The following is a 14,991-nucleotide window of genomic DNA, read 5'->3' as shown; positions in this document are numbered from 1 at the left end:
AAGGCTGTCCCATGTAGTCCGATCCAATAGAAGAGCTACTGTAGCTCATATTGCTGAAAAAGTTCATGCTGGTTCTGATAGAAAGGTGCCTGAACGCACAATGCGTTGCATTTTCTTGCGCATGGGGCTGCATAGCCAGGGTGTCCATGTTGACCCAAGTCCACTGCCAAAAACGCCTACAATGGGCATGTGAGCATCAGAACTGGACCACGGAGCAATGGAAGAAGGTGGCCTGGTCTGATGAATCACGTTTTCTTTTACATCATGTGGATGGCTGGGTGCATGTTTGTCACTTACCTGGGGAAGAGATGGCACCATGGTGCACTATGAGAATAAGGCAAGCTGGTGGAGGCAGTGTTATGCTTTGAGCAATGTTCTGCTGGGAAGCCTTGGGTCCTGCCATTCATGTGGATGTCACTTTGACACGTACCACCTACCTTAACATTGTTGCTGACCAAGTACACCCATCAGTATTCCCTGATGGCAGTGGCCTATTTCAGCAGAATAATGTGCCCTGCCACACAGCAAAGATGGTACAAGAAAGGTTTGAGGAAAAGAACAATGAGTTTGAGGTGTTGATTTGGCCTCCAAATTCTCAAGATTTCAATCCAATCGAGCATCTGTGGGATGTGCTGGAAAAACAAGTCCCATCCATGGAGGCCCCACCTCATAACTTACAGGACTTAAAGGATCTGCTACTGACGGCTTGGTGGATGGCTAATATATACATAAAGGTTTTCTATAAAAGCACCGGGCTTAATAACCACATGGTCTCAGCAGGACTGACCTCAGGGTAGAGCTTAAACTTACCCTATTTCAGATTGAACAGCTTTCCTCTATAGCTCACCACACGTTATAATCTGATTGCACTGCTCTAGACTAGTAGTCCATCACTGGAGCCATTTTTTTAAATGTATTTAATTTTTTTATCCGATTAACCGATTAATCGAACTTAATAATCGTCCAACTAATCGATTTTGAAAATAATCGTTAGCTGCAGCTCTATTTAAATCTAACAAGTTTGTAATGCAAGAGCCTGCCTGATTTGGATACAAATGGATTGGATAGTTTTGGTAGGTCCTCCTATCACTGCACATAGTTGTGGTAAATCTAATTGTAACATGTATGGTGAATCTATGATTTTGAGGCTATAGATTAAAGTGTGAAAGTAGTTATGAAGAGAGCCCTGTATTACACCCCTCATCCTTCTGATCCTATTTCTGAATTAAATGCCAGAACTAGACATGTACTGACATGAAATTCTCAAAACCGAAAATAAATAAAGTCAGGCCGAAACTGAAAAAATAAATGTTTTTCTTTCTAACCTTTTCAAATTGTTTCAAATTATTTGATTTATTTTTAATAAATTTTTATTTTTTTTACTTTTACTGTTGGGGGCTTCAGGGAAATATTGGGGGTCTAAACAGATCCCTGACATATCCCTTTTTAAAATAGAAAAAGAGATTGAGGACACAGAGCCCTCAATGTCTTTTTCTGGAGCCCCTGTTATCAATGAACAGGAATCATCTATACTGAGTGTTCCTGTTCATAACTTGTGGCGATAGTGTGTTTACCATGTCCATAATCATGAATGAACAGGAGGTAATGTAGATCACTTACCATTCATTCATAATTGGGGACACATAATCATACTATGTCCTCAATTATTTACAAACACTCAATGATCGCTGACTGCTTGTACCGGCTCTCCATCCTGGCTCGCTGTCACAGGAGGCTGAGCAGGTAGGGAGGGGAGCTTTATCCCCTCTGACAGCTGACTCCTCGTCTGCACCACCAGCCCAGCCTCCTGTGACAGCTGTCTCCGCCTGAGGCTGAGCGGGGTGGTGCGGGAGGAGAACTCAGTCTCCTGTCACAGCACTGACAGCTGTCTCCGCCCACACACCACTCTCCTAATCTGGCACAGGAGGCTGAGCGGTGCGGGAGTAGAGACGCTGGCCGCTCACATCGCTCTCCTCCCCCGTACCGCTTGGCCTCCTTTTGAAAGTTTCTCTCCTCCCCGCTAGATGCTGCTCTGTGTCAGAGGGAACACAGCAGTGCCCAGTGGGGAGGAGAGAAACCAGGGATGCACCGCAATTTTGTCCGAAAGATGGCACTTTTCAGCATTTTGCCAAAAGTGCCATTTTCAGCCGATATTTTTAGACGGACGAAATTTCGGTGCATCCTTAGAACTTATAGCAGACACATGTAGCTCCTTATTGCTGAAACCTAATTGAGGTCATTGTGTGGCATTGGGTATACCTCTGCTGAGGTCTGTCATTTCATTTAGAAATGTGATCAGGATAGTGCAAGATGGCAATTTTCAAGGTCTTTTTATTTATAACTGCAGTTAATCTTTATCTTTTTCCTTCATATGCCCTTTAAAGTGAAGCTGTCATTGAAACTCATTTCCATCATTAAGGTGCTAATGAATAATGTCACCAAATGACATTATTTAAAGCGGAAGTTAACTGCTTTGTAAATTTTCAGTTTTTACCCCACTGTGCAAGTATTCGCAGCATTGTTGATCCTCAGCTCAGTCCCCCTCCACTGCCATCTCCGCCACCAATACATCTGGGTTCTCAGAAGTCCTTTTCAGCCATTGGGTGTCCACTGATTATGTCAATCCTACGCCTGCACACAGGAGTTGCATCCTCCTTGGCACCTGGCATCTTAGAGATGAGGTGAATTGCTTGAGTGTGCACGTGTCGTACAATGTACACAGAAAAAAAAAAATCGCTGGGGGAGAGGGGAAGATTTTTTTTTTTGTCAGAAGAGACTGTGCATAAAAACAGGTTTATTAAAACAATGACATTAATGCCAAACTCCCCCCCCCCCCACCCCTTTTTAAAAAAATCAATGTATATACCTTTTTCCGGCAGTCTTTGGTCCTCCATGTTGTCATTTGGCACCATTCTCTGACACTTTTCTGGATGGACTAGTATTATGCTGAGCCTGTGGTATATTGTTACCATCAACAACAAATTTCTGTTACCCTTTGTTCAGTGATCCTTGTATTGAGCTCCTGGCTGTGTTCTGTTCAGTTATGTTTGCATAACTTTTTTAGTTTTAAAAATCTTTTTTTCTTTTGTTTTTTGTTACTACAGGACTGGAACACCTTTCTCCTAAGATTTAATAATCTGGACTTTTGTATATCTGAAAACGAAACACTGAAGCATATTCTTAATGATACCACCCCACCAGAGAGTACAGTCACATCTGGCCAGTCTAGGTCCTCCACGCAGACCCCCCAGGCCCAGGAAGACACCGGACCCATAAATATCTCTGTAGCCATCACCCTGACTTTGGATCCTCTAAAACCTTTTGGAGGCTATTCTCGGAACATCACACATCTCAGCTCGACCATTTTTGGTCATCAAATTGGACTTTCAGGTATCCATAAAGTTATGACCTGAGAATTCTAGACTACAGGGCTAACAGAAATGCATTCATCATAAAGGACTAATTAGATAATGTGCATAATTTAAGGGGTTATGTTTTTCAGTTTTCTTGTCACCTTTTGAACAATATATGTTAAGTGAAAGTTCTCAGTTGAGCCCTGTGTGTCAGTAGAAAATGCCCTTAAAAAGATAAGGTTACATTAAACCAGGGCTGTACAAATGCCAGGGGCCAGGTAGGCTCCTTTAAAATTTGGCCTAACTTTTGACGGTTTCTCGAGCTGTTGCCTCCTGGATTGAGCAGACTGGCTCCTGAATTCCATTTTGTCCACCACTGCATTAAAGCATGTGTCGCATGTGACCTGTGTTCTTGTTGCATGTGACCCATGTTATTTTGTACCAAGGGAAGCATAATTGTGTCTTGGTGAACAAGATGATTACAGGTAAGGATCTAAAATTTGGAGCATGTATATTGGACAAGACAGGCTCTCGGATTGTATTGACATGTTTCGTACAATTATTTGGGCACAGTATTTTTGTCCTTTGTTGTAATCAGGCCTGTGTTCAGTGGATTATATTATAAAGATAATTTACCTTTTTGTAATATATGTAGATAGACTGTTACAGAATTTAGCTACACATGAAGTCTGTTGGGCTGGTTGCAGATGGTTATTTTATTTGTCAATCTAACAGTGAGAACAGTTTGTGATAGTATTTAATCTACAAATTTAATCTACAAATTTAATCTACAAATTCAATCTACAAAGGGAAGAGGGTTCAAGTTGCAGTATTGAGAAAGTTCTTTAAAGTACTTTTAACCCTCCTGGCGCCAATCCCAAGTGTGGCTCGGGGGTTAATTTTCAGTAAATTACCAAAAGCGATAACCCCGAGCCACACTCGGGATTACACTGTAGTGTCACTTACCTTGTCCCTACGAGCTCCGCTGTGTCCTTCGGCCAATGCCGGCATCCGTCTTCCGGGTTCCTTCCCTGCGAGCGCCGGCGTCACGGGGGCGGAACCGGTGGGAAATTCAAAAGTAAAAGATACTGAGATAATAAGACCACCAGGGAGGTTAAGGGAAGGTGTCTGTAATCTGCATGGAATAGAAATATATAAAGCAGAACTCCGAGCAAAAGTGTTCTTAACCCTTGCAATGGGGCTACGTCCGCACTGCTATGGTTAAATGCTCTAGTTTTTGTCTAGGTGCTAAAAAAAAAAAAGTATTCACCTGATCCTTACGGCTGGCTTGCTCTTGGACCGGTCCCTTGAGCCTCTCTACACACCCCTCCACTGTAGTGGTCTAAGGATCCTCGTGCTCTCGCCCGAACATGCCCAACTAGCATGCACAACCGGCAGTTTTTGCTCACAGTATCATATGATGAATCCTTTACTATATACACTGCTTGTGTCTATCTCTGCCTCATTGTGATCATTTTGTGACCAGTAATAGGAGAAGGTAGAGAAGTATAATGCAGAGTATTGTCCCTTTTTGTATGGAGCATTGTTAAAGTTTTTTTTTTTTTTTTTATCCATTAAAAATGTATATCCCTTTTTAAAGTGTATGTGTAAAGGCAGATTTGAAGGGTATGGAGGGTTGGCAATTCAGGTTTTCATCACTTGCAATTTCAGGACAAGAAGTGAATGGAAATATGCCCAGCAGGACACAGCAAACAATAACTTGATAGAGGTTCACCCCTTTCTACTGTATTTAATACTAAAAAGAATGTTTTGGCTTGACACACACTTTTCTAGATGGAGTCATTTTCAGGGCTGCAACTAACGATTCATTTCATAATCGATTATATTGGCCGATTTAATTTTTTTTGACTGATCGGATAATTGAAAACAAATTAAATACCATCTTTAATTTAAAATAAAATGCACAAATGGAGTGTCACAAAAATAAAGCTTCTGAATAAGACTGCATGCACAATTTTTTTTTCTTGAACGCACGGCATTGTAGTACCGCATGTTGTAATGCAGGCGATTGCACTGCGGTTGGGAGGAGTGTTTGCAGGCATTCGTGGGGGGCGGGGGGTCTTGACTTATTTTTTTTTTTTTACTTTATTGCTATCACATGGTGGGGCTCAAAAGCCACCTACGTGATGGCACATTGGAGAGGGCAGGGGTTCTCTTTAAGGTGACATTAGGGGTCTATGAGACCCCTAGTATCACCTTTCCACTTCTAATGAGCTATTCAAGCACACATGGCTTGAATAGCTTTGGCCAGGGAATGTAAACACAGCAGGTAGTGGGTGTGTGCAGTAGCCAGTTTTCTATTGGCTCTTGCAATTTGAAATGTTCAAAGTTCTCCTTCAGGTCCTGCTCTGCTGATTGGCAGCAAGCAGTGGGCGGGTGCAAAAGCCAGCCTGCTATTGGCTATTTCAAATGCACACACCCACTGCCTCCGAACCTCTCTGACCCATCCAGCAGCACCGCACCTGACCTGTCCCCTCTCTCTCTCTCTCGGCCCCAGTAAAAACTTTTTTTTGAGAAATGAATGTTTTGGAGAAAAAAATGATTCCCATTTTCAGCGCTTCCCTGAATAATAATCATACATTCAAATGTGGCAGAGGTCACGTGTAAGATTCCTCCATCGATGCTAAACTGTGAGGATGGAGGAATCTCCCACTGGGCCAAGCTTCAGTATCTTGCTAGTCGTCCCCGCTATAGGTGTATGGCCAGCTTAAGGTTGACTATTTCACTGCTGGGATTTGCAGTGTACAGTTAGGATTCATTCTATACTCCCATTTTGTGCCCAGAAGCCATTGGAGCTTAGCTGTCCAGGCTAAATGAAACCTTCGCCTTGCATCTGATCATTGTCATAGTTGATCAGGAATGGCTCCTGATGACAGGGACCAGAGCTGTCAATAACAGTCCCGTCTGGCAGGTTGAAGCTGGGGAATATGTCAGTTTTTCTGATAAAACATAACCCCAGCACATATCATGCTGAGGAAAGTTAATATCGTGATTTCGGGTGGAAAGGGGTTAAATATGGATGTGTTACTTGCTGAGATTCCAATGACCTCTAAGATCTAGGATGATTGAAAGGCTTCGGTTTATGTAACATGTATGTCATGTTTGGTTCCTCGTGGTTTTTTCCTGTGTGACCTTTTGATTTTTTTTCCCATCATATTGAATTATATGTTCTGCTTTTATTGCCATCTGAAGAATGTCTATTTATATCTCCCTTTTGCTTCCCTCTCTAAGGCAGAGAGTACCACGAGGAAATGAATATAACGTTCACTCTGCCGGCTGCCTGGAACTCTGATGAATGTATCCTCCACGGGCACTGTGAGCAGGTGGTATTTACCACTTGTATGACTGTGACGGCAGTGAGCAGTGCATTCCCAGTCACTGTGTGAGCAGCTTATATTTCATTAAAGTCATTGTCGCAGCATGCTAATTATAGCCTATTAAAAACCGTGACATTAATGTATTATCTTGTTTTTGTTTTCAGACAACCACCTCACTGCATTCCTGAAACGTACAGCAATGCCACCGTGTGGTACAAAATCTTCACTACTGCTCGAGACTCTGGCACCAAATATGCACAGGACTATAACCCATTCTGGTGTTATAAGGGAGCCATTGGGAAGGTGTACCATGCATTAAACCCTAAGCTCACAGTTATTGTTCCAGAGGTGAATACATTACTGATTACATTTCCCATATTCTATATCCTTGCATTGTTTTCCTGCTGCTTCTTTTGATAACTAATTAATAACACATGGTTAGCCGTCCAGCTCCACGCACATGTCAATTTTATGGAAAGATCAGATATTGTTGCTTGCCTTCATAAATAGTCTTTTTTTTTTTTTTTTTTCTTCCGTTCATGGTCTGATCTCTGCTCACAACATATTTAAACATCCCTACCTGCCCTTAAACCCCCTCTCTTTTGCCCCGATGTTAGTTTCAAGTGCACCATAACATAATGATAACTTCCCTGCAAGAGAACGGTATACTCACCTTTCTGTTAGTCTCTTCAGCATTCCCAGGGGTGTTGAATCCCTGTGTCCCCTACTGTGTGCTGCTTGCTTCTTCCGACTACTGCGTCACTGTTGAGTCCTGTAGTGGTCTAGATGTCAGCGGAAGGAACCAGTGGGCAGCAGGAGACGCGCACTTCTGTGCTGGAATGGAGGGGATGTAGGAGTGGAGTGTTGCTGAAGAAGTAAATATAATAGTTCTTGTAGGGTATTTGCTTTTTGATTTGTTAAGAGACCTGACTCGGTCCCTTTTAATGCTTGCTTTGCAACAAAAAAAATCTGCGCTCCTATATTTCACCTAATGCTTAAAACACTCGGCTGTGCAAGAAAAGGGTTTTAAACACCCGCCCACAAAATAATAGTACAAAGTGCTCAGCACTAAAATAAAGTGCATATAGCGATTACTCACTACAAATGTATGGGCATTACAGCCTGCTTATAAACTTCATACTCACAAAAACCAGAAATACAATTATAAGACAAGCTCTAATCCGTATTCATAAAACTTTCACAGTGTCCATATACACTCTCAGTGAATTATGCAAGGCTGTGTAAGCCCTCGTTCACACCTGAACGTTTTGTAGAGCGTTCTACGCTCGACGAACGCTCTACAAAACGCTCAAAAATATAAATCCCATTGTATTCAATGGTCTCGTTCCCACCTTGGCGTATTTCCGCCCGTCCCTAACGCGCTACAAAACGGCCCACGCCTGAAAAGGTACAGGTACTACTTTGGGCCGTTTTGTTGCACGTTTCCATTGGGATACAGCCAAGTAGACGTCGGAAACGCGCGTTTGTCGCGCAACTTTTTTACCGCGAATCCCGGTAAAAAAACACGCGGCGGTCGCGCATATGCAATACGCCTAGGTGTGAACGAGACCTTAAACTTCCAAGATGATGCATTAACATTTAACTGTGAGTCACACCTCTCTCCCCTTCTGTTTGTAGCACCGCTCCCACATACACACTCACCGGATGAGATGGACCATTCAGGATGAAATAGTCATATAGCACCCACTGAAGTGGTAATCGTTTACTTAAGTTACAATATCCGGTCCCCTAGGATCATAACATCCTATTTCTTAGGTGTCGTATGACTTGTATATCACTCCTCCTATCCAACTTGCTCCAAAAGCCACACAGGGAAAATTGCATTATAAATAGTAGGGATGCACTGATACCAAGTACAGTACTCAATACAAGTACAAGTACCGATACTGTTTGAGCTCCAAGACTAGACTAGAGAAAAATTAGGAGGCAGCTGTCCTTTGTAAGGAGCACACGGAGCTCCTGGGATTTGTACATCTCTGTTTTAATGCATGATTTTGTTTTTATAAATATAAATAAAGGGATGCACCGATACCAGTTTTGCAAGTACAAGTACTGATACTTGCCCAAGTACCTAAAGTACTGATACATTTTTGTTTATTGTCATGTGACAGTTTTTCTAAAACAATACAGACCAATGATTTCAGGACAGTGGTGGAGCGCCACAGCCATATCCTAGCTGCCCCCCTGTAGTTCTCATGAAAATGCCAAGTATCGGCATCGGTAAAAGTATCGGTGGATCCCTAATTAATAGCGTAACTCAGGAAAAGTAACTTTATTAAAACAAAATATAAAAACGCTTGAAGACTGCTCAGTCACTGCATATATAACATGCCGTGTGAGGTCATTATTCAGGCCGCTGTAGAATGTAACACCAACATCCAAGCCGCCGCACGATCGCTTCCACTTCCTGGTTAGTGATGTCCCTGAGTTACGCTATGAATCTTTTGGAGTTGTTTTTGGAGCATGTTGGAGAGAAGGAGGAGTGATATACAAGTCATACGGCACCGAAAAAATAGGATGTTATGATCCTAGGGGACCAGATATTGTAACCTAAGCAAGTGATTACAGTGGGTGCTTTATGACTATTTCATACTGACTGGTCCATCTCATCCGGTGAGTGTATTTATGGGAGCGGTGCCACACATGGATGGGGAGAGGTGTGACTCACATTCAAGTGTTACTGCATCGTCTTGGAAGTCTAGCACAGCTTTGCATAATTCACTGAGCGTTTCTACACTCTGACAGTTTTTTGAATATGGATTAGAGCTTATATCTTGTAATTGTATTTCTCTTTAATGCTAAGCTCCACTTCCTTTTTGCCACTGGAGGATTTTGTCTGCAGTAGCCTGTCTCACCCCACAGTGATCCCACTCACCACCTCTTCCCCACTTTCTCCCAATCCTGTCCTAATAAACGTAATGTGGAGTAGCGAGAAATATTGTGTGTTCATGCTACATTCTTCCCTGCCCACCTTATTCTTAATACCTCACAGTCTTTAACCTCCTTGGTACTGGAAGCTTAAACCCCCGCAACTGGACCTCTTTGAGGAAAAGGAGGAGCAACTCGCATTGCATTCCCTGTCCTACTTTCTCATAGATTTGCCAGCTCGATTGGGGATGGAGCATTTCCCAACACTGCCACAGTTGTAGTATTGGCAGCCAGAGCAGGTAGCACAAAGAGAGTGGCCCCCATCTCTGGTTATGGCAGGGACCTGCCCATACATACTCTTGGCTTTCTTGTATGCTCACCCTGACACCTCAGCCTTCATGCTTCCTGCTGGGCACGTTCTGGGCTCTGCAGAGTAGGAGAATGGATTTTGGCAGCAGAGAAGCTTGTGGGTAGTGGTGCTACCCCATGGGGTGAGCATATAAGGGTGCTGGGTTTCCAAATTCCTTTTCTCCTCCCTTGCTTCTCTGTGCTTTGTCCTTGGCCATTACCTGTGTGTGTGTGTGATGGTATAGTAGTGAAAGAATATAGAATGCAATCTTTAAGCAAGTCACAGGCATCCTCTGTTCTTTTAAAGATAGCGTAGCGTTTTACTGGAAATAACAATTCCAGAGCAGATGACAAGTCCAACGGAGTGTATACAAAATAATATAATAATAATAAAAACCCTATGAGCCCCTTCAGAATCCTAGGTTCTTCATCTCATTATTTTACAAGAATACAAACACTCTATACACTCAACATATACAGTATGTACAATCTATATATGCACCTATCTGCACATATTGCCGGTCAACATACCCTCCGTGTTCCTTTCCTGCACATACTGCCTGCTGTCATATGCGCCACACTCCTATCCTTCGCATACTGCCTGCCACCATAATCTCAACACTCCTTCACTGCATATATCACCCCATCGTCACTATGTCGCTCTGATGAAGGGTCTCTGTGAGGTCCCGAAACGCTAGCTTCAGTTTCTAATGACATGTCGTGACATTCTTTAATAAACATATCTAAGAGCTATTGAATTCATCTGTGTGTGTGCCGGTGACCTGTTGAGACTATTCTGAGGTTTGCACGGCGCCATCCATGTGATCACCAGAGCACCACCACCATTGGAAGGTTGCAGACTGTACGGAGTGTGGGTGGTTCTTGGAAGCATATATCACCTGACACCATACCCTCCACATGCTTTTTTTGCACATGCCACTTGATGCCAACCCTATACACTACTTTTCTGTACATACCTTTTGCTGCTAAACAGTCTGCACATATTGCCCCTTCTCATACCTTCTGTTCTTCTCTCCTGCTGATGCATCTTTAGCACTCCTCTCCTGAACATACCACCTACAGCCATATCCTCCACACTCCTCTCCTGTACTGACCCCTTGCCACCATACACTGTGCACTCCTCTTATAGACATACCACCTGCCCCCATAATCCTCTCCTACACATTCTGGTCATCGTCATACCCTGTGCACTCCTCTTCTCCACATCTTACTTATCAAAACAATTCTTCAATATTATTTAAAATGTATCCAGCTTTGCCTGATCTAATCTGGTCACTGAAATGTATGACGTCCACGGTACTTCCTGCCTTTTCGTAATATTTATTCCAGAATAACATGGTGCAATACCTTTTTTTTTTTTTTTTTTTTTTTCCCCCACACACAAAAGTAACAAAGTTCAACACATATGTGGGCGAAGTTTAAATAAAACCAGATTGATTCAAAATGCAGTGACAGCTCTTTTTTTCCCCTTTCATAGACCTTTATTGACCATATAGGTGTATTCAAATGAACTTCAGGACCTTGCAGTATGTTCCATTTATAGATATTTCAAGTGGTATTGTAAGGAACATGACACAACGGTGATTTTTGTTGATAATTGATTTCTCAGTATGTGCTTTCTTTGTGATTCCAGGATGACCGCTCCCTTATTAATCTGCACCTGATGGACACCAGCTACTTCCTGTTCGTAATGGTCATCACTATGTTCTGCTATGCAGTCATCAGAGGTCGACCAAGCAAGATGAGACAAAACAACGCAGACTTCTGCCAAGAGAAGGTAATTATCAACGTAAAAGTTTTAAAAGCTGCAAGTCTTAGGCTAGGTTCACACAAGATGCAGTGCGTTCCCGCCCGATTCTGGCCCGAACTCACTGCATCTGATTGCGGCCGGCTTCTTTTTTTGTGGGTCAGGAGGGGGCATGGCGGGCCATTGAAGTGAATGGCACCGTAACCACGCCCTCCGGCCGCACAGGATCGCAAGGCCTGCGCATGCTGCAAGCACTATTTTGATCGCACCGGACCGCAGGCACAAAGTCAATGGGCCGCCACGCCCCCTCCTGCCCCACAAAAAGTGAGCCAGCCGCAATGCGATGCCAGAAAAGGGCCAGAACGCACTGCATCTGGTGTGAACCTAGCCTTAATAGCAGGTGACTAGAGATAGCTGCACATTTTGTATTTTTTCTAAAGCCTATCCGCGAGCCCAGAATCCAAGACACTGAGGGCCTAATTTCTAGAACAGCAGTTTGGCCTAACTACAGTCGCACTTCTTTTTTTTTTTAAGTATACCAACACATTTATAAAGCACAACAGTGTGCAACACGGGTATTTCTGTGTAGATCTGTCTGACATGTAAAGAACATATGAATATCCGAGCTTGAACAAGTCTGCTGGAATATATTCATCAAGCCGATTTGACTTATCCCTAGTCCTCACTATCCAATAGCAAGTTGTGAGGAACAGGAGGTGGCAGGCCAGAGATGGCAACTGCAGTAGTAGCTGGTGTGCCCCAGTGTTCAGGGCTCCTGGGGAGTTCTGCAGGAATTGGATACATGCCTACCATGCAGCATAAGGGTCATGTTTTTCCCTCTTTCAAGGTTGAAAAATAAACCCATTTTTCTTTTCCTCTTTTCAGGTTGCTCTTTCTGAAGCATAGCCACTTCTCCTGCACCATCAGTAGATATGAACTGGAGTCATTGCCTGTTGACCCCACCAGGAGAATGTGTCCTTCTATGGGGGAGGGAGGAACACACAACTTCGCAATGTTGGTTTCTTCCAACCAAAGACATTTCAAGTGCCTGTAATTGATTTGTACATATTTATAAATAGGTACATTTAAAGAGGCTTGGTGCAAATGTACTGCATCGCAGGAACTTGTATTTTATTCCTCGTACCTGTGGACTAGCCGTCGTTTTCTCGTGTAGATATGTTTAGTGGCTGTGTATAGTGGGCAGTATGACTTGCGATGAATGAGATCCAGATCTCAAGCAAAACTGCACTTATCTGTTTTTCAGTATCTAGCGAATTGATCCATTTGTTTGAATCTAAGGATGAAATGTCGTTGCTGCATGGAAAAGACCTTTATTCTGTTAGCTGTATGTCTACACGCATTCATTCTTCATTACGCACCTGCTCTGGAGAGTCTGTAGATCCATTAAGTAATCAAATGTTGCTTTGAATGTGAAGTCATAATCGTTACATACATAATGGGCTTATTTGTAACGCATCTATTTTGCATTGTAGCTATAGTGGGAGTATCTTGAAAGGCGACATTGGTAAAATAAAGTAGAGCAGAGCCTTCCTTCGTGACTGCGGGATCCTGCTTACTTGTACCGGAGGTGCAGTCCTTTACCATGGAGAATAATTCAATATTAATGTTTAAATTATTCAGAAGACTCTGAAAATGACAACTTTCGTTCACTGCAGACATAAGCCCCCGCCTTTCCATTGCTTTCTTTGGAAAGGACATAACAGACGGAGTAGAATAAAGCGGAGTACAGCCAGAAAAGAGGGAAGCAGTAACTGTTGCTGTGTTAACAATGCAGTGGTTGTTAACTTCTGCTGCTTCCTAATTGTGGCTGTAAGTGGCATGCCTGCAGTAACGGAGACACAGTTCAGTGTGGTGATTTGAGAGGCCGATTGCCTGGGGTAGGACACCGCAACATGTTTAAAGCTTTTGGTAAATGCTCTTTTGCTCTCTACTAATATTGACCCTGATTTAGAAAATGGAAAAAACAAAAGACCAACGGTTTTAAAATATTTGCAAACTGTCGGACGTTACCGTAAAGTAAAATAGTCCCTTTCCAAATATATATCTGTAGACTTCCATTAATCCTGGCTTTGCACCTGCACAAATTACAACATGCATTAGTACATGGGTATATGTGCACTATGATGTGCTGCGATTCTTTTAGAACTCGCATACCGTGTGTTGTGGTGCACTGCGTTTCCAAAAAAGTGCAAGTACGTTTTTCCGTGTGTTGGGACGTGTTGACATCCTTTTAAAAATGAATTGCTGCCTTAAGGCAACGTAGCTCACACTATAATGGGACCCTGTAGCTGAAAAAAAACAGCAGATTTTTAGGTCTCCCAATGCTTACTGATATGAAAGCTGCTTTTAGGCCCTAGCATATTAGCAACATTGTCTCTGTTCATTTTACAATTTGCATTTTTAGTAAAGCAAACCAAAACAGCGGCAAAGAAGCAATTTTTAGTTGGCAAACTGATAGTAATTGCTACCAGGTCAGTGATGTAAATATATTATTTTTCTGGGGTTATGCTGCAGATCTCGGTGCACAGTCGGTTTAGCTGGGAGCCTTTAGAAATCACAGGTGGCAATACAAGTCGCTTTAGATTTTCCTTCTATTTGTTTCCTGTCCTTGCTTGACAACGCAGCTCAGCCCTGGAGAGGAGGCCCGGCCCAGCTCACCATGTCCCGTCTTTTGTCGGCAATGAAGTTTTAGGTTCTTTTGAATAATTCCTCGTCGTCGCCAATGGCAACGACTGTAGTTTTCATTGTTTTTTTCCCGATCAGTCTCCGGAAACTGTGTGGCCTCCTGGTTTATGTGGAATGCTGTTTGGTTTTCTGAATAAAGCTATCCCTGGTACTGTGACTCTTGACTTATCTTGTGTAGTTATTCTAAAAGAAAAATGTGGGAAGTAAAATGGAGTTTCAGCCTAATCTAGACGTTGCATGTTCCAAATAATAATACAGATTCCGTTTAGGAGGGAGGCGTGATAAAAAAGTGCTGCTGTATTTTACATAAAACACGTAGGAGGAGGAGAAAGTGGTCAGAGCCCAATGCTGAGTGGACAGAGAGCCCTCAAATTCTAAGCACAGTCTCTCCTCTCTGCATGTCCCTGCAAAGGTGAGATGGGGCAAGCAATAGTGGCAGAGTTGCTGGGTGGAAAGGGGGTGCTAGCTGGCAGAAAGGGTGTATCTGGGGTTCAGTGTCGGTGGTTCTGGGTTGCAGTGGAGACAGAATTGCACCGCACACTGATCTGCAGTGTGGTTTAGTTAGCATACGGAGTGGGGTCACTATAAT

The 14,991-nt window shown here is 43.0% G+C and overlaps 1 protein-coding gene across 2 annotated transcripts in view; it reads left to right on the top strand.

The window, feature by feature from the left end:
- The window catches only part of TMEM248 (transmembrane protein 248), a 32,866-nt gene extending 19,562 nt beyond the window's left edge, over positions 1 to 13,304 (top strand). The window contains exons 2-6 of one of the 2 annotated variants that reach the window (XM_018554996.1): positions 3,105 to 3,390; positions 6,606 to 6,756; positions 6,856 to 7,039; positions 11,583 to 11,726; positions 12,582 to 13,304. In XM_018554996.1, coding sequence (XP_018410498.1) covers positions 3,105 to 3,390; positions 6,606 to 6,756; positions 6,856 to 7,039; positions 11,583 to 11,726; positions 12,582 to 12,602 — 786 coding nt within the window. In that variant the 3' untranslated portion in view covers positions 12,603 to 13,304. The remainder of the gene's footprint in view (positions 1 to 3,104; positions 3,391 to 6,605; positions 6,757 to 6,855; positions 7,040 to 11,582; positions 11,727 to 12,581) is intronic. The other variant, XM_018554995.1, reaches the window with a different exon arrangement.
- Positions 13,305 to 14,991: the final 1,687 nt, after the last annotated feature.

The sequence above is a fragment of the Nanorana parkeri genome, unplaced genomic scaffold, assembly GCF_000935625.1.
Source record: "Nanorana parkeri isolate BGI_ZX_2015 unplaced genomic scaffold, ASM93562v1 scaffold181, whole genome shotgun sequence".
Classification (NCBI taxonomy): domain Eukaryota; kingdom Metazoa; phylum Chordata; class Amphibia; order Anura; family Dicroglossidae; genus Nanorana; species Nanorana parkeri.
Note: the sequence above shows the minus strand (reverse complement) of the source record. Positions and strands in the feature narration are given on the sequence as shown.